The sequence below is a fragment of the Phocoena phocoena genome, chromosome 1, assembly GCF_963924675.1.
Source record: "Phocoena phocoena chromosome 1, mPhoPho1.1, whole genome shotgun sequence".
NCBI lineage: Eukaryota > Metazoa > Chordata > Mammalia > Artiodactyla > Phocoenidae > Phocoena > Phocoena phocoena.
This window is the reverse complement of record NC_089219.1, coordinates 104,523,138-104,542,546: the sequence shown is the minus strand read 5'-3', so window position 1 is coordinate 104,542,546 and position 19,409 is coordinate 104,523,138. Positions and strand designations below refer to the sequence as shown.

The 19,409-nt window shown below is 38.4% G+C and overlaps 1 protein-coding gene across 1 annotated transcript in view; it reads left to right on the top strand.

The window, feature by feature from the left end:
* Nucleotides 1-19,409, top strand: part of SPAG17 (sperm associated antigen 17) — a 219,757-nt gene that overhangs the window by 176,376 nt on the left and 23,972 nt on the right. Inside the window, 7 exon segments of the mRNA XM_065887534.1 lie at nt 7,386-7,568; nt 8,532-8,645; nt 9,184-9,229; nt 11,398-11,497; nt 11,717-11,764; nt 14,357-14,456; nt 15,185-15,287. Coding sequence (XP_065743606.1) covers nt 7,386-7,568; nt 8,532-8,645; nt 9,184-9,229; nt 11,398-11,497; nt 11,717-11,764; nt 14,357-14,456; nt 15,185-15,287 — 694 coding nt within the window.

The following is a 19,409-nucleotide window of genomic DNA, read 5'->3' as shown; positions in this document are numbered from 1 at the left end:
TTCCATATATATGTGTTAGCATACGGTATTTGTTTTTCTCTTTCTGACTTACTTCACTCTGTATGACAGACTCTAAGTCCATCCATCTTGCTACAAATAACTCAATTTCATTTCTTTTTATTACTGAATAATAGTCTATTGTATATATATACCACATCTTCTTTATCCATTCACCTGTCAATGGACATTTAGGTTGCTTCCAAGTCCTGGCTATTGTAAATAGAGCTGCAATGAACATTGTGGTACATGACTCTTTTTGAATTATGGTTTTCTCAGGGTATATGCCCAGTAGTGGGATTGCTCGGTCATATGGGAGTTCTATTTTTAGTTTTTTAAGGAATCTACATGCTGTTCTCCGTAGTAGCTGTATCAATTTACATTCCCACCAACAGTGCAAGAGGGTTCCCTTTGCTCCACACCCTCTGCAGCATTTATTCTTTGTAGGTATTTTGATAATGGCCATTCTGACCGGTGTGACATGATACCTCATTGTGGTTTTGATTTGCATTTTTCTAATGATTAGTGATGTTGAGCATCCTTTCATATGTTTGTTGGCAATCTGTGTATCTTCTTTGGAGAAATGTCTATTTAGGTCTTCTGCCCACTTTTGGACAAGGTTGTTAGTTTATTTGATATTGAGCTGCATGAGCTGCTTGTATATTTTGAAGGTTAATCCTTTGTCAGTTGCTTTGTTTGCAAATATTTTCTCCCATTCTGAGGGTTGTCTTTTCATCTTTTTTATGGTTTCCTTTGCTGTGCAAAAGTTTTTAAGTTCTTTAGGCCACATTTGTTTATTTTTATTTCCATTACTCAAGGAGGTGGATCAAAAAGGATCTTGCTGTGATTTATGTCATAAAGCATTCTGCCTATGTTTTCCTCTAAGAGTTTTATAGTGTCTGCCCTTACATTTAGGTCTTTAATCCATTTTGAGTTTATTTTTGTGTATGGTGTTAGGGAGTTTTCTAATTTCACTCTTTTACATGTAGCTGTCCCGTTTTCCCAGCATCACTTATTGAAGAGGATGTCTTTACTCCATTGTATATTCTTGCCTCCTTTTTCATAGATTAGTTGACCATATGTGCATGGGTTTATCTCTAGGCTTTCTATCCTGTTCCATTGATCTATATTTCTGTTTTTGTGCCAGTACCATACTGTCTTGGTTACTGTAGTTTGTAGTATAGTGTGAATTCAGGAAGCCTGAGTTCTCCAGTTCTGTTTTTCTTTCTCAAGATTGCTTTGGCTATTCAGGGTCTTTTGTGTTTCCATACAAATTGTAAAATTTTTTGTTCTAGTTCTGTGAAAAATACCATTGGTAGTTTGATAGGGATTGCACTGAATCTGTAGATTGCTTTGGGTAGTATAGTCATTTTCACAATGTTGATTCTTCCAATCCAAGAACATAGTATGTCTCCCCATCTGTTTGTATCCTCTTTGATTTCTTTCATCAGTGTCTTATGATTTTCTGCATACAGGTCTTTTGTCTCCTTAGGTAGGTTTATTCCTAGGTATTTTATCCATTTTGTTGCAATGGTAAATGGAAGTGTTTCCATAATTTCTGTTTCAGATTTTTTTTTGCTAGTGTATAGGAATGTAAGAGATTTCTGTGCATTAATTTGTATCCTGCTACTTTACCAAATTCATTGATTAACACTAGTAGTTTTCTGTTACCATCTTTAGAATTCTGTATGTATAGTATCATGTCATCTGCAAATAGTGACAATTTTACTTCTTTTCTGATTTGGATTCCTTTTATTTCGTTTTCCTCTCTGATTGCTGTGGCTAAAACTTCCAAAACTATGTTGAATAACAGTGATAAAAATGGGCACCAATGTCTTGTTCCTGATATTAGAGGAAATGGTTTCAGTTTTTCACCATTGAGAATGATGTTGGCTGTGGGTTTGTCAAATATGGCCTTTATTATGTTTAGGTAAGGTCCCACTACACTTACTTTCTGGAGGGTTTTTATCACAAATGAGTGTTGAATTTTGTTGAAAGCCTTTTCTGCATCTATTGAGACTATCAGGTGGTTTTTCTCCTTCAATTTGTTAATATGCTTGCTGTATCACATTGATTGATTTGCATATATTGAGGAATCCTTGCATTCCTGGGATAAACCCCACTTGATCATCATGTATGATCCTTTTAAGGTACTGCTGGATTCTGTTGCCTAGTATTTTGTTGAGGATTTTTGCATCTATGTTCATCAGTGATATTCGCCTGTAGTTTTCTTTTTCTGTGACATCTTTGTCTGGTTTTGGTATCAGGGTGATGGTGGCCTCATAGAATGAGTTTGGGAGTGTTCCTCCCTCTGCTATATTTTGGAAGAGTATGAGAAGGATAGCTGTTAGCTCTTCTCTAAATGTTTGATAAAATTCACCTGTGAAGCCATCTGGTCTTGGGCTTTTGTTTGTTGGAAGATTTTTAATCACAATTTCAATTTCAGTGCTGTGATTGGTCTGTTCATATTTTCTGTTTCTTCCGGGATCAGTCTTGGAAAGTTGTACTTTTCTCAGTATTTGTCCATTTCTTCCAGATTGTCCATTTTACTGGCATATAGTTGCTTGTTGTAGTCTCTCATGGTACTTTGTATTTCTGTAGTGTCAGTTGTTACTTCTTCTTTTACATTTCTAATTCTATTGATTTGAGTCTTCTCCCTTTTTTGCTTGATGAATCTGGCTAATGGTTTCTCAATTTTATTTATCTTCTCAAAGAACCAGCTTTTAGTTTTATTGATCTTTGCTATTGTTTCCTTCATTTCTTTTCCATTTATTTCTGATATTATCTTTATGATTTCTTTCCTTCTGCTAACTTTGAGGTTTTCTGTTCTTCTTTCTCTAATTGATTTAAGTGTACGGTTAGGTTGTTTATTTGAGATTTTTCTTGTTTCTTGAGGTAGGATTGTATTGCTGTAAACTTCCCTCTTAGAACAGCTTTTGCTGCATCCCATAGGTTTGGGGTCATCGTGTTTTCATTGTCATTTGTTTCTAGGCATAGTTTGATATCCTCTTTGATTTTTTCAGTGACCTCTTGGTTGTTTAGTAGCATATTGTTTAGCCTCCATGTGTTTGTACTCTTTACAGTTTTTTCCTGTAATTGATATCTAGTCTCATAGCGTTGTGGTCAGAAAAGATACTTGATATGATTTCAATTTTCTTAAATTTACCAAGGCTTGATTTGTGACCCAAGATATGATCTATCCTGGAGAATGGTCCATGTGCACTTGAGAAGAAAGTGCATTCTGTTCGTGTTGGATGGAATGTCCTATAAATATCAATTAAGTCCATCTGGTCTAATGTGTCATTTAAAGCTTGTGTTTCCTTATGTATTTTCATTTTGGATGATCTGTCCATTGGTGAAAGTGGGGTGTTAAAGTCCCCTACTATGATTGTGTCACTTTCGATTTCCCCTATTATGGCTGTTAGCATTTGCCTTATGTATTGAGGTGCTCCTATGTTGGGTGCATAAATATTTACAATTGTCATATCTTCTTGGATTGATCCCTTGATCATTATGTAGTGTCCTTTGTCTCTTGTTAACAATCTTTATTTTAAAGTCTATTTTGTCTGATATGAGAATTGCTACTTCACCTTTCTTTTGATTTCCATTTTCATGGAATATCTTTTTCCATCCCCTCACTTTCAGTCTATATGTTTCCTCGGGTCTGAAGTGGTCTCTTGTAGGCAGCATATATACGGGTCTTATTTTTGTATCCATTCAGCCAGTCTGTGTCTTTTGGTTAGAGCATTTAATCCATTTGCATTTAAGGTAATTATCAATATGTATGTTCCTATTACCATTTTCTTAATTGTTTGGGGTTTGTTTTTGTAGGTCTTTTCCTTCTCTTGTTTCTCCTGCCTAGAGAAGTTTCTTTAGCATTTGTTGTAAATCTGGTTTGGTGGTGCTGAATTCTCTTAGGTTTTGCTTGTCTGTAAAGGTTTTAATTTCTCCATCAAATCTGAGTGAGACCCTTGCTGGGGAGAGTAATCTTGGTTGTAGGTTTTTCCCTTTCATCACTTTAAATATGTCCTGCCACTCCCTTCTGGCTTGTAGAGTTTTTGCTGAAAGGTCAGGTGTTAACCTTATGGGGATTCCCTTGTATGTTATTTGTTGTTTTTCCCTTGCTGCTTTTAATATTTTTTCTTTATATTTAATTTTTGATGGTTTGATTATATGTGTCTTGGCATGTTTATCCTTGGATTTATCCAGTATGGAAGTCTCTGCGCTTCCTGCACTTGATTGACTGTTTCCTTTCCCATATGAGGGAAGTTTTCAACTATAATCTCTTCAAATATTTTCTCAGTCCTTTTTCTCTTCTTCTTGTACCCCTACAATTCGAATGTTGGTGCGTTTAATGTTGTCTCAGAGGTCTCTGATTCTGTCCTCAATTCTTTTCATTCTTTTTTCTTTATTCTGCTCTGCGGCAGTTATTTCCACTATTCTATCTTCCAGGTTACTTATCCATTCTTCTGCCTCAGTTATTCTGCTATTGCTTCCTTCTAGAGTATTTTCAATTTCATTTATTGTGTTGTTCATCATTGTTTGTTTGCTTTTTAGTTCCTCTAGGTCCTTGTTAAACATTTCTTGTATTTTCTCCATTGTATTTCTGAGATTTTGGATCATTTTTACTATCATTACTCTGAATTCTTTTTCCAGTAGACTGCCTATTTCCTCTTCATTTGTTCTGGTGGGTTTTTAGCTTGCTCCTTTTCTGCTGCATAGTTCTCTGTCTTCTCATTTTGTTTAACTTATTGTGGTTGGGACCTCCTTTTCTCAGGCTGCAGGTTCCTAGTTCCCTTATTTCTGGTGTCTGCCCCTAGTGGGTGAGGTTGGTTCAGTGGATTATGTAGGCTTCCTGGTGTAGGGGACTGTTGCCTGTGTTCTGGTGGTTGGGGCTGGAACTTGCCCCTCTGGTGGACATTGCTGCATCCGGTGGTGTGTTTTGGAGTGTCTGTGAACTTAGTATGACTTTAAGCAGCCTCTCTGCTAATGGATGGGATTGTGTTCCTGTCTTGTTAGTTGTTTGTCATGGGGCGTTCAGCACTGGAGCTTGCTGGCTGCTGGGTGCAGCTGGGTCTTGGTGTTGAGATGGAGATTTTTGGGAGAGCTCTCACCAATTAATATTACATGGGATCAGGAGGTCTCTGGTGGTCTAACATCCTGGACTTGGCTCTCCCACCTCAGAGGCTCAGGCCCGACACCCAGCTGGAGCACAAAGACCCTGACATCCACATGGCATGGAAGAAAAGGAAGAGAAAAAAAAAAAAAGAGCAAACAGAATGCCAAAGGAAATGGTAACAACCAAACTAAGCAGACAAAATCACACAAAGAAACAAACACACTTGCAAAAAGAAAAATAAATACGAACAGACAGAACCCCAAGACAAATGGTAAAAGCAAAACTAAACAGACAAAATCACACAAAGAAACACTCACACACACTCACAAAAAGAGAAACAAAAAAGTAAGAGATCAACTAAACCAATAAACAAACCCACAAATGAAAACAAACACTAAAAACTAAACTAAGATAAACATAAAACCAAAAACAAATCAAACACAGAAAGCAAACCCAAGTCCGCAGTTTCCCCCAAAGTCCACCACCTCAATTTTGGGAGGACTCGTTGTCTATTCAGGTATTCCACAATTGCAGGGTTTACCAAGTTGATTACAGGGGTTTAGTCTGCTGCTCCTGAGGCTGCACAGAGAGCTTTCCCTTTCTCTTCTTTGTTCGCACAGCTCCTGGGGTTCAGCTTTGGTTTTGGCCCCACCTCTGCATGTAGGCTGCCCTCAGTTATCTGTTCCCTGGCCAGAGAGTAGGCGGTCAAAGCAGCAGCTGATTAGGGCTCTCTTGCTCACTCAGGCCAGGGAGAGCGAAGGGTACGGTAGTCACAATTGAGATGCCGGGAGTGCTTGCGGCAACAGAGGCTGGCGTGACGTTGCAACAGCCTGAGGCATGCTGTGTGTTCTCCCGGGTTAGTTGGCCCTGGTGTGTTGCACAGGCTCCCAGCAGGGTGTGAGTAGTGACCTGTGCTTGCCCACAGGACCCTATATTTCAGTTTGGTGCCTATAAGCAACATGGTGAATGAAGATGATCTGAATTCTAGTCTTGGCTCTATCAATTATTAATGTGGGATTTGGGAAAAGTCACACTGCATATCTTAACTCCTTATCTGAAAAATGAAAAGACCACACCAAATGGTTTACTAAAACTATCTCCAAGTTGAAAATACTGCACTGTGAGAAATAATATACCACACCTGAGATTAATGAAGGAAGTTCATTCTCTTCCTCCATAGCACCTATAGCTATGACCTTCTATGCCCAGTGGAGTGGCCACCCAGGCAAGCCTCTGAGTAGCTATCACTGACGAGGCATTTGGCACTGAAGAACAATTTATTTTATTTTATTTTATTTTTTTCATAAATGCTGGAGAGTGAGTGGAGAAAAGGGAACCCAACCCTCCTGCCCTGTTGGTGAGAATGTAAATTGATACAGCCACTCTGGAGAGCAGTATGGAGGTTCCTTAAAAAACTAAAAACAGAACTACCATATGACCCAGCAATCACACTACTGGGCATATACCCTGAGAAAACCATAATTCAAAAAGATACATGTACCACAATGTTCATTGCAGCACTATTTTCAATAGCCAGGACATGGAAGCAACCTAAATGTCCATCAACAGATGAATGGATAAAGAGATGTGGCACATATATACAATGGAATATTACTCAGCTGTAAAAAGGAATGAAATTGAAGAGCAATTTAAAATGAAACACATCAAAGCACACCACTCCTGAAAATCAATTACAAGGAGAACATAGAGATGTTAATCTACTCAAGGCACATGTTTCTGCCCAAGAGATCCCGGGAGGATTCTAGTGGCATGCTTAATCTAGAATGAGCTCAAAGACCTCCCAGATCTATGGGATGATTTCTCTCTCAAAGGATCTCTCCAGGTCAAAATGAACATGGAACCAAAAAGTTAAAGATTGTTAATTCCAAGTGCCTTAGGCTCCCTGTGGATTTTAAGGAATAGTTGCATGCATTTGGTATAACCGAGGCTGCTGCTGCTACCTCACCATGGCAACAGCATGGCTTAGCATTCCCCTAAATGCTATCCAGTGGGACATCAGGCAACAGGATTTTTAAATATCCTTATTCTTGGTAACATATTTAAAGAGGAAAACTGGCCCAGTTCTGTTCCCAATTTCCCTTATATTTGCAAACCTTTTTGAGGGCAGGGATACATTTTTTCACCGTGGTATTCCCTAATGAGTGGTTCCTAGCATAGAGTGTCTACATAATAAGTACTCGGTGGAAAAAACAATTCTAACGGTAAAATATTCTCGTTTGGTGGTTCTTTTGCTTTGTTTCGTTAATAGAAAAAAACTCCAGGACCTCCATTTGGCACTCAGATTTGGAAGGGCCTCGACGTTGGGTCCAAACAGTTAGTGAGCGCCCCAGCCCCTATACGGAAGAGCCCCAGTGTGCTACAGATACGCCAGTTCATCCAGCACGAGGTCATAAAGAATGAGGTGAAATTGAAACTGCAGATTTCCCTGAAGGTAATGGAATTCTGGTAACCTGACCCAAAAGAATCAGGAACAGAGCAATCATTCTTCTTGGTTTCCTGAGGAACCTGAAATTATGTAATTCTGCCAATATTTATCTAATGCAACACGTAAATGTCAATCTTCTAGAGGGTAAGAGGTGGAAAAGGCAGAAAATGCTTAATGGTTCCCATAAGGTATAGGAAGTATTGAGGCCCCAAAGACATTGAGAAGATAAGTAACTTTTATATGTGATTGCAATATCGTCCTCCTCCTCTCTCAGTATATGGAAAACTGATCTAGTAACCTCTGGAAAAAGGTAGAACTGCATATTAACTTGATACTTGTCAGAGGAAGAAAAGGATTGTTGGTTTTGGGAAATAGTCTAAGAATTTGTACATGTATAGTTAACTGTATAAGCATATCTATAACATCTCACTGTCAAGTGTGTCAGCTCTCTCAGAACAGGTATCATATGTGTTTTGTTTATGGTTATATACCCAATACCTGGCATACAGCAGGGGACTGTTATTTGTGAAAACAGATCAAATATTTATGCAAAAGGTAAAGTATATTTCTCTTGGAAGCAAAGGCATGAACTGAGTAACTAACATTCATAGATCTCATCATAAAGGCTATACCTGGAAAGGACTCTAGAAATCATCTAACCCAACTCTGTCCATTTTATTGATGAGGACACTGGAGCACTGAATGAGAAGCTGGGCCTCTCTGAGGTCCTCAGACAATTCTAATGTCCTGTGGCTCTTAAAGCTTCGCTTTTGGACTTTTCAGGTCTTTGTTTATTAACATATTAAGGAAAAGCCTTTCCAGATTGCTTGACCAGTAATTAGTTGTTGAGCCTTGTGAACTTACATATTCTTAACCTTTTTGTAATATTTCAAGCTGATGTTGACTATTCTGTGTCTCTCTCTACCATATTTCTGCATTTTATTGATCTCTTTTATTCTACTGATTTAGGATTATATAAACCATATTCTAAAGAAAGAAGATGAGCTACAGGAAATGAGAGTTAAAGATTCCAGAACTGAGGAGGAGAAAGCCAAGGCTGCAGATCTCCTCAAGCTAGTTATGGTGAGAAAGAAATGTTTTTTTACTCTAGTGGTTTTACTATTGTTTCAATATTAAATGCTTTGAGACAAAATATTGTAAATAATAGCTGTTTCTGCCACTTCTATGAAGCATTTTCTCCCTCCTTATAATTTCTTATTTCTGTGGAACTCTGATCCCTTATATATATCGAATTTTCCAAAAGATTTTTAGGCTCTTCCTTAAATCATAAATAATTCTGAAGGCTCTTAAATAAAAGTTTTTATTGTCTTCAGAGAAACTGACATTCATTGAAATGTCTTATGAATTAATGAATAAAATAGGAAGAAGGAAGAAAAATCAACTTCTACACTTAAAATGATTTCCATTTTTAGAAATTTGCTAAGTGAAAGAAATGACTAAAACAAATCATGTCACTTTTTGTATTGGCATTAAAAAACTAATTCATTTTATAGTAAGTTCCATAAAAGATCAATTTGATCACATAAAGAATCCTTCTAAACAAAGTAAATTTTGTATGTAATATAATCATCATCATTAAGGAACTCTATCTTCATTTCAGTCTTTCCCTAAAATGGAGAAAACTACAGAAAGTCGTGTTACTGAAGGTAATTACATTTAATATTTTTCTGCAAAATAGTTACAGATTGCAAAGGAACAATCTTAAATACACTTCTCAGTTATTCTCTCATCTGATAGCAAAGTACCATGTACATATTTCTGTTGTCATATTGGCCATGTTGTATTGTAATGATTTATTTATATATTTTTTTCCTGCCTAAATTGTGAGATCCTTCAAACCATGACTGCCTCTAATTTATCTTTAACTATCACATGTTGGATGATAGAAGTTGACATTTGGCTTTTAAGTTAGCCTCAACTTGCATTTAGAACATAGCAAACATACAGGAAGGAAACAACCAACCAACACTTTACTCCCAATACACACACACACACACACACACACACACACACACACACACGCACACACAGAACTTTGGAGCAACTCCACAGGTATCACCAAAACCTTGCACTGTTTTGCACTATATGTGGCCCAAGCAGTCTACTCTTGGAAAGCTTATTTATTTGGGGAAATATACAGCCCCAACAAACTTGGTTGTATGGTTTCATAGTTCACAGAAGACAAGCAGTGGGGAATTTTTGTGGTTTGGGGTTTTCTTTTCTATTTTGGTCATATGACAAAAGTCAGAAACTGGCAGCCACGGGCTCCATTCAGCCCACAGATGTGTTTTGTGTGTCCCCCACAGTGTTGTCTTGCACAGTTGCTTTTGTTGTTTCTGTATCTGAATTTTCCTTATCTTGAAATGTCCCATTACCACACAGTGACATGTAGCTGAAGATGATTATCAGCTGCCCCTTTAGAACTGCCATGAACAAAAGAATTCATCACAGCCACAGTGTCTCCTGTCCTTACACTCTGTTGTCACTCTTTTACCTGGGTGGCCTCTTATGTTACGGTTGCCAGATTTAGCAAATAAAAATACAGAAGGCCAAGTTAAATATGAATTTCAGACAAACAACAAATTTTTTTGTTATAAGGATGTCCCAAAATAACATGGAGCATACTTATACTAAAGACTTTTTGTTGTTTCTCTGAAATTCAAATTTAACTAGATGCCCTATACTTTATCTGGTGACCCTACATTGTAGCATTTGAATTTTTAACCTCTGGTGTGAGGGAACAATCACTGTAAGGTAAATGCACAGGCTGCCCAATAGTGAAGGACAAACGTATTTTTCAAACAGACAAACAGATGCAGGAATCAAACAGAGTCTTGCATGTTTACAGCTGCCCCTGACACATTACTAGTGGTGATCCTAAGTCAATGCTCCCCAAAGTACTTCCTAAAACACTTGTCTATGGGACAGCTCCAGAAAAAAAAAGTGAGTTCTATGCTAACATAAGTTTGCATAATGCTGCCTATTGCCTTATTTTCTTAGACAGCCACAAGGTACATGAACTAATTAAGGGTCCAGAAAAGCTCTACAGTAATGAAACATATTTAACCTTGTAAAAATCAGTGTTTCCCAAACTCATATAACCATGAAACATGGAACCTTCTTTCTTTTTTAATCTCCTGTTAACATCCCGCCAAGACCATGTTCTCTGGAATAACCTCTGAGAACCACTGCCCAAATTATCAAATAACTGTTGTATTATATTCATATTCTTAGGTTTAGATCTTTAGATATCGTTTTAGAAAAACAATTTCAATAAAGTGTTTAATTTTTTTTTTTTGCGTTACGTGGGCCTCTCACTGTTGTGGCCTCTCCCGTTGCGGAGCACAGGCTCCAGACGCGCAGGCTCAGTGGCCATGGCTCACGGGCCTAGCCGCTCCGGGGCATGTGGGATCTTCCCAGACCAGGGCACGAACCTGTGTTCCCTGCATCGGCAGGCAGACTCTCAACCACTGCACCACCAGGGAAGCCCAAGTGTTTAATTTTATTGAGCTTTGGTGCTTCAGATATGAAGAAATTCAGTTAGGTAGAACACTGATGCCCCCAGTGATGTGGGACAAATGAGGTGTCACTTACATTTTACATTTTGACTATAAGATGTGTGTTCTCTAAAAGGGTATTTCATAGAGATACCTGGTTTCCTGTTATATTATAGCTTGGTCATGGAAATTCTAGTAATCACTCGATAGACTCAATATAGGCTCTTAGAAAACATCTGAAATGAGTAATTGGGTACTGATTGTGTGTTGGGCTGTCAAGAAGTGAGGATAAAAGTTAAATGCATCTGTTTTTAAAGTTGCAGCCCACCTAACCGATTTATTCAAGCAGTCTTTGGCTAATACTACAGAATGTCCACCAGAAACCGTTGAGACAGATTTCTCTGAAAAGAAATGGAGGTAAGCTGATCCAATAATGTGTTCCAATCAGTATTAAGGAAATGATGAGGAAATGGAGAGGTGCGGGTGTCATACAGTGGGTGACTACATCAAGGAATTTGCCTTTCATCTTCCATGCTGTTAACAATTTATCGTACAAGGGTGGGTTTTCTTTTATTATCTGTAAGCTGAGAACATTGCCCTTTTTCATCATATTTTTTTTCCTTTCCTTTTACACAGGCACACAGAAACAACAAAGCGCTGGAAAGAAAAGTTAGCTCAAAAGAGGTAATTCTACCCTGAACTATACATAAAATAAGCATGTGAAAGACCCAGTTTGGTGGAGTCATAGAATTTTAGAATGGGGGGGGGGGGGTTGCAAAGTCCTACCATCCAGGCTCCCCGATGTTCTTTAACTTCTGCCACATTTCTGCCCAGCAGTCATTCATCTCTTGGGCAGTGACCTTACTATCTTTTGAGGAAGCCCATTTGACCATTAGGTATATCCTCTCTCTCTCATAAGCAAGGAAACTCTCAGGTATTCTCTGTGCTTTGGTAATTCTAATATACTAATAAATATTCTAGAACTTAATGCAGAGCATAGTTGTAAATATGCAAGGATTCTTATAATGCACACAAGGAATGTGCTCTAAGCATTATGTGCTCTGGTTTCCTTTCAATCCTAGCTGAGGATTCCAACCCCAGCCCTCTTGCCCTAAAGAAAGGAAGCCAGATATATTTATTGAGTGTATAGTAGTACATATGGTACCACTGTACACATTTGCATGGCTCCTCTCCAGAATGACTCCCAGGATGAATATGCTTCTTAATAAAAACGTCTGGGCTACCTTGTGGAATGTGTTGGAGAAGTAGTGAGATAAGACCTTAGGTCTCATGGGCCACCCCTCTATACAAGGTCAAACTAGAAGTATATACTGTCCTGTAGAATATCCCTGAAAGGATATCCAAGAGCCTGGTGACAGTGAGTGCCTGTGGAGAAGGAGACTGAGAGGTTAGGGGATAGTGCAAGATGGACTTCCTTTTCCTTATGTACTCTTTTCTACTTTTTGAATTATGTACATTTGCATGTGTTATCCATTCACATTTAAAAAAATTTTTGAAACATTAACAATTTCGAATTTTACCCCATAGGTAGGAATGACAAGCCAACAAAAGTTTTTGAAGAAGAAAGTGAAACACATAATTAGATATGTGTCCTAGAAAGAGAAGGGCTGGCAACGTGGAAAATGGACAGGGGAGGAGGGTTAAGGAAGGAGAAAGTTTCAAGGAAATAGAAGGTAGTCAACAAATGTCAGATGCCATGGAAGAATCAGAAAGGAGAATGAAGAGAGGAATTTGTGCTTATCGGTTGGAAGGTTTATTGATTTCTTTTGTGAGAACAATTTTAAGAGAGTGATAGGCAATAGCCAGACTGCCATAGATTGATGAATGAATCCAGTGAGGCAGTAGAGAGATTTTAATGAGAAATTCAAGCTGTTTAAATAAGACGATTTTCATTCAGCCAGTATTTCCAGAGAGGCCATCAAGTATAAGAGAAAGAGCACTGTTCTTAGAGCCAGCAGACCTAGAATCAGCTCCAATTTGATTATTTGCAGACTGTATGATTCCAGCTGGTTGTTTTACTTCAGTAAAATTTACTTCAGGAATTCAGTTTGCTTATCTATAAAATGAGGATGATTAGACCACCTAGTATCTAAGATCTCTGTCAGTTCACTAACAGCTGACTTGCATAAGCACTTCTCAAGATCATGGGCTTTGGTGCAGGCAACCTGGATTTTAATTCAGACTTTACTTCTTACTAGTTACTTCTCTATGCCTTGAATTTTTGACGAATAAAATGGGGATAATAATAGTAACTCATAGAGTTATTGTAAGATTAAATGCAAAGTACTTTGCAAAGTTTTCCTGGCATGCAATAAGCACTTAAAAATGAAAATTTTTTCAGGTAGGGTTAGGTTTGGCTGCATTTAACGGACAACCCCCAAATCAGTGTTTTACAAGAAAGAAGTTTGTTTTTCCTAATGTAAAAGAAGTCAGAAGTGGGCAGTCCATGGCAGGCAGTGCCACATCATCATCAGGAACTAAGCTTCCTTCCTTTCTTCTGTTCCATCCTTCTTAGCACATGATTTCCATCCTCAAGTTTGCTTCATAGTTGCAAAATTACTGCTGCAGCTACAGTCATTTCATTCATAATTTAGGAAGTAGGAAAGAGATGAAGCAAGGACAAAGGGAAAGCCTTCCAGCTGAGTCAGCCCTCTTTAAAAGCTTTCTGAAGTCTTACCCAGTGACTTCAGTTTACATCTTACTGGCTATCCGTATATAGAGGGAAGGCTGGGAAGTGTAGTTTTTAGCTGGACTATTGCCTCCCCAGTACATTTTCTAATATGGAAAGTCAGCTAGCAAGATTATGATTGTTTTTATTTTACTTTGTGATCATTAATTGCATTATTCATAAGCCATTCATTCCCCAGGTTTCAGTGTTACCACTGCTACTGAAATTTTGGAAATCAGTAGAATCTAGCTGTCAATTAAACCTCAGAGAAATGGAAAGACATGCAAAAAGGTCATGCATGTGGTTTGTAGCCTTTTGAGATCAACTGTAAAACCAGACTACCAGCTGGTATCATTATTTCCTATCTCACATGAAAGTCTAATTTCTGAGGTCAGAAATGTGACTGATTCTAGAAGAAGCAGAAGATGAACTGAAGCAAGTTGACAAAAAAATGCCCGAGTTAATTCTTACCAGTTTTGTTAGTGATCCCCATTTTCTGTGGGATTTAGAGCTGAAACAAAAGCAAATAACACTTTTTTGTTAATGTTCTGTGTCTTCTTTTGCATCGTTATGGAAATATCCACCAGGAAGGAAATTGAAAAAACACAAAACTATCTAAAGGAAATTAGGAACAAAGCAATATCTCCATACTGCAAATCTGAACTAAGCAAGTTATATCAGTCTCAGGTAATTGAATGTAATTAACAAAAATTGAATGAGTCTTCATAGAAGTTGATACAATGCCTGTGCTTTTAATGTAACCTACCTATCCTGATGTTGTTTCTTTCCTGCTTCAAGCATCAACCCAATTGACTAACCCATGCTCTTCAAATCATGTCCTCACCAGCATGTGAGAGGGAAATTCTTTGCCAGTGTATTCCTACAGCTCTACCTCCCTGCCTTGCATTATCACTATTAATTATGTTCTCCCATCTATTTTAAGCTCTTTTTGGGTTGAATTCTCCCTATTGATGATTATCCTCCGATAAATCCCATTTTGAAGTTTTTATTCTATTGAAATGTCCTCACCCATCAGCTGCTGAGGCAACACTGAGAGATTGTGATTTCTTGGAAGCCCATGGAAGGAGAGCATGGCTCTCCTCTCCTATGAAACCTTGAAACTCTCAAGCAAAGGGAGGATTTTCATGTGTTCAGAACTCCCTGTGCTTCAGTGAAAATTCCAGATGTTATTATTAACCAGAGGCTGCCTGACAAGAAATTATGGGAAATTATGACTAATTAACAAAATCCAGAATTGAGTTAATCAGTTTCTTGAACAACTTGTAGTTTGAAAACTTCCTTTTCAGGGCCTTAAAAAATATGCTTTTATCACTGCTTACCAACTTAGCATGCTTGTAGCACTTGCCTTTCAGCCATGTGTAAGTCTAAAATAAATCTTTGATTTTTCCTTTAAGTTTAATTATCTGGACACCCTTTCCAAAAACTTGCCTTCTTTTACCAAGAAAGACGAGGATGCAAGCAAAACAGCTGTTCAAAATACATCCAGTCTTCCTCCAGGTAATATGTTCATGTAGCTCTTATTCCTGTTAATGTAGAACATAACTAGTTCCTACCACTTTTTGTCTCAGTAACAGCTAATGACATAACACAGTGTGACCTATATATTATAGATTTGGCTGAGTTATATGAGGAAACTAAAATGTAAATATAATTTAGTTTTCATCCTGTATGCTTAAAGTTTACCTAAAAGCATTAAGAAGACCTGACTAATTTAAAAATCAAGGGAGTAATGAAAGGTTGTTGGAGAACAGTACATTTACATGGTCTCCAAGTATCACCTCACGTATTACCTGCTAATTATGAGGAGGAGAATATGCCTTTACAATAGAGGGAGATGGCATTTTCCACCTTAACCAAGTGATCAAACTTCTACCATATGTGAGACAACCTAGCATTAGATGTTTTCTCATATAATGCAATATGAATATTGTTCCTAGAACCTGTGTAGAATTCTCACCAAAAATCCTTAACCTGAATTTAATCAAAAGGAAACAATCAGACAAACCAGAATGTAGATATTTAATAAGACAACTGACCCGGACTCTTCAAAAACGTCAATGTCATTGGCCCCATGGCTCCATCCCCGTTTCTCACACTTCAGTGAGGCCCACGCTTTTCACGCATCACCTCAGGGAGCGCTTACCTCATGAAGAACCTCAGGGTAAAGGCACGGCCACCAAAGCAGGAGTGAGAGCAACTTGACGCCAGGAAGGAGATGCTAAAGAGGCTGCAGCCACAGGAGGCCAGAGTCCTGGCCCCCGTCGGCCTTTCCCAAAGGCTTCGACAGGGCCCCTCAGGCCTTGCACCTGCTGAGTGCTGCCCACCTTACGGACACCATCCTGCCTCGCTGACCCAGTCTCCCTGTTGCCAGAATGAGCTGATGTCTGAAAAGTGCTCAGCAGAGCCAGGCACAGCACGGGCCTCTCCTCTTGTGGTTTCACTTGCCAGTGACCACTATCTTGATAATTCCATATGGCTGACAGGGTCTTGGTGCTCTGGCCGGGTGTCAGGCCTGAGCCTCTGAGGTGGGAGAGCCGAGTTCAGGACACTGGACCACCAGAGACCTCCGGGCCCCACATAATATCAATTGGCGAGAGCTCTCAGAGATCTCTGTCTCAATGCTAAGACCCAGCTCCGCTCAAAGACCAGCAAGCTCCAGTGCTGGACACCCCATGCCAAACAACTAGCAAGACAGGAACACAACTCCACCCATTATCAGAGATGCTGTCTAAAATCATACTAAGTTCACAGACACCCCACAACACACCACAGGACTCAGTCCTGCCCACCAGAAAGAAAAGATCCAGCCTCATCCACCAGAATACAGGCACCAATCCCCTCCACCAGGAAGCCTACACAACCACTGAACCGACCTTACCCACTGGGAGCAGACACCAAAAACAACGGGAACTATGAACCTGCAGCCTGCTAAAAGGAGACCCCAAACACAGTAAGTAAAGCAAAATGAGAAGACACAGAAATGTGCAGCAGATGAAGGAGCAAGGTAAAAACCCACCAGACCAAACAAATGAAGAGGAAATAGGCAGTCTACCTGAAAAAGAATTCAGAGTAATGATAGTAAAGATGATCCAAAATCTTGGAAATAGAATGGATAAAATACAAGAAATGTTTAACAAGGACCTAGAAGAACTAAAGAGCAAATAAACAATGATTAACAACACAATAAATGAAATTAAATATTCTCTAGAAGGAATCAATAGCAGAATAAGTGAGACAGAAGAACGGATAAGTGACCTGGAAGATAGAATAGTGGAAATAACTGCCACAGAGCAGAATAAAGAAAAAAGAATGAAAAGAATGGAGGACAGGCTCAGAGACCTCTGGGGCAACATTAAACGCACCAGCATTTGAATTATAGGGGTTCCAGAAAAAGAAGAGAAGAAAAAGAAAGGGACTGAGAAAATATCTGAAGAGATTATAGTTGAAAACTTCCCTCATATGGGAAAGGAAATAGTCAATCAAGTCCAGGAAGCACAGAGTCCCATACAGGATAACTCCAAGGAGAAACACACCAAGACCCATGTTAATCAAACTATCAAAAATTAAATATAAAGAAAAAATATTAAAAGCAGCAAGGCAAAAGCAACAAATAACATACAAGTGAATCCCCATAAGGTTAACAGCTGATCTTTCAGCAAAAACTCTGCAAGCCAAAAAGGAGTGGCAGGACTTATTTAAAGTGATGAAAGGAAAAACCTACAACCAAGATTACTCTACCCAGCAAGGATCTCATTCAGATTCAATGGAGAAATTAAAACTTTTACAGACAAGCAAAAGCTAAGAGAGTTCAGCACCAGCAAACCAGCTTTACAACAAATGCTAAAGGAACTTCTCTAGGCAGGAAACAGAAGAGAAGAGAAGAGCTACAAAAACAAACCCCAAACAATTAAGAAAATGGTAATAGGAACATACATATCGATAATTTCCTCAAATGCAAATGGATAAAATGCTCTAACCAAAAGACACAGAATGGCTGAATGGATACAAAAACAAGACCCATATATATATGATGTCTACAAGAACCCACTTCAGACCTAGGGACACATACAGACTGAAAATGAGAGGTTGGAAAAAGATATTCCATGCAAATGGAAATCAAAAGAAAGCTGGAGTAGCATTTCTCATATCAGACAAAACAGACTTTAAAATAAAGACCATTACAAGAGACAAAGAAGGAAACTACACAATGATCAAGGGATCAATCCAAGGAGAAGATATAACAATTGTAAATATTTATGCATCCAACATAGGAGCACCTTAATTCATAAGACAAATGCTAACAGCCATAAAAGGGGAAATCGAGAGTAACAGAATAATAGTAGGGGACTTTTAACACCCCACTTTCACCAATGGACAGATCATCCAAAATGAAAATAAATAAGGAAACACGAGCTTTATATGAGACATTAGACCAGATGGGCTTAATTGATATTTATAGGGCATTCCATCCAAAATCAACAGAATACACTTTCTTCTAAGATCAGGAGCAAGAAAATGTTGCCCACTCTCACCACCATTATTCAACATAGTTTTGGAAGTTTTAGCCACAGCAATCAGAGATAAAAAAGAAATAAAAGGAATCCAAATCAGAAAAGAAGAAGTAAAACTGTCACTGTTTGCAGATGACAGAATCCTAAAGATGCTACCAGAAAACTACTAGAGCTAATCAATAAATTTGGTAAAGTAGCAGGATACAAAATCAATGCACAGAAATCTCTGGCATTCCTATACACTAATGATGGAAAATCTGAAAGAGAAATTAAGGAAAGACTCCCATTTACCATTGCAACAAAAAGAATAAAATACCTAGGAATAAACCTACCTAAGGAGACAAAAGACCTGTATGCAGAAAACTATAAGACACTGATGAAAGAAATTAAAGATGATACAAACAGATGGAGAGATATACCATGTTCTTGGATTGGAAGAATCAACATTGTGAAAATGACTCTACTACCCAAAGCAATCTACAGATTCAATTCAATCCCTATCAAACTACCAATGGCATTTTTCACAGAACTAGAACAAAAAATTTCACAATTTGTATGGAAACACAAAAGACCCCGAATAGCCAATGCAATCTTGAGAAAGAAAAATGGAGATGGAGGAATCAGACTCCCTGACTTCAGACTGTACTACAAAGCTACAGTAATCAAGACAGTATGGTACTGGCACAAAACCAAAAATATAGATCAATGGAACAGGATAGAAAGCCCAGAGATGTACCCACAGGGAGAGGGAAGTATAAGCTGGGACAAAGTAAGAGAGTACCATTGGCATATATACACTCCCAAATGTAAAATAGATAGCTAGTGGGAAGCAGCTGCATACCACAGGGGTATCAGCTCAGTGCTTTGTGACCATCTAGAGGGGTGGGATAGGGAGGGTGGGAGGGAGACACAAGAGGGAGGGGTTATGGGGATATATGTATATGTATAGCTGATTCACTTTGTTATACAGCAGAAACTAACACAACAATGTAAAGCAATTATACTCCAATCAAGATGTTAAAAAAGAAAGTAAATGTCATTAAAAATTTTTTTTAAACATGAGGTGATTGTTCTATAATAAAAAAGACAAAAGAGGCATAAAAACTAC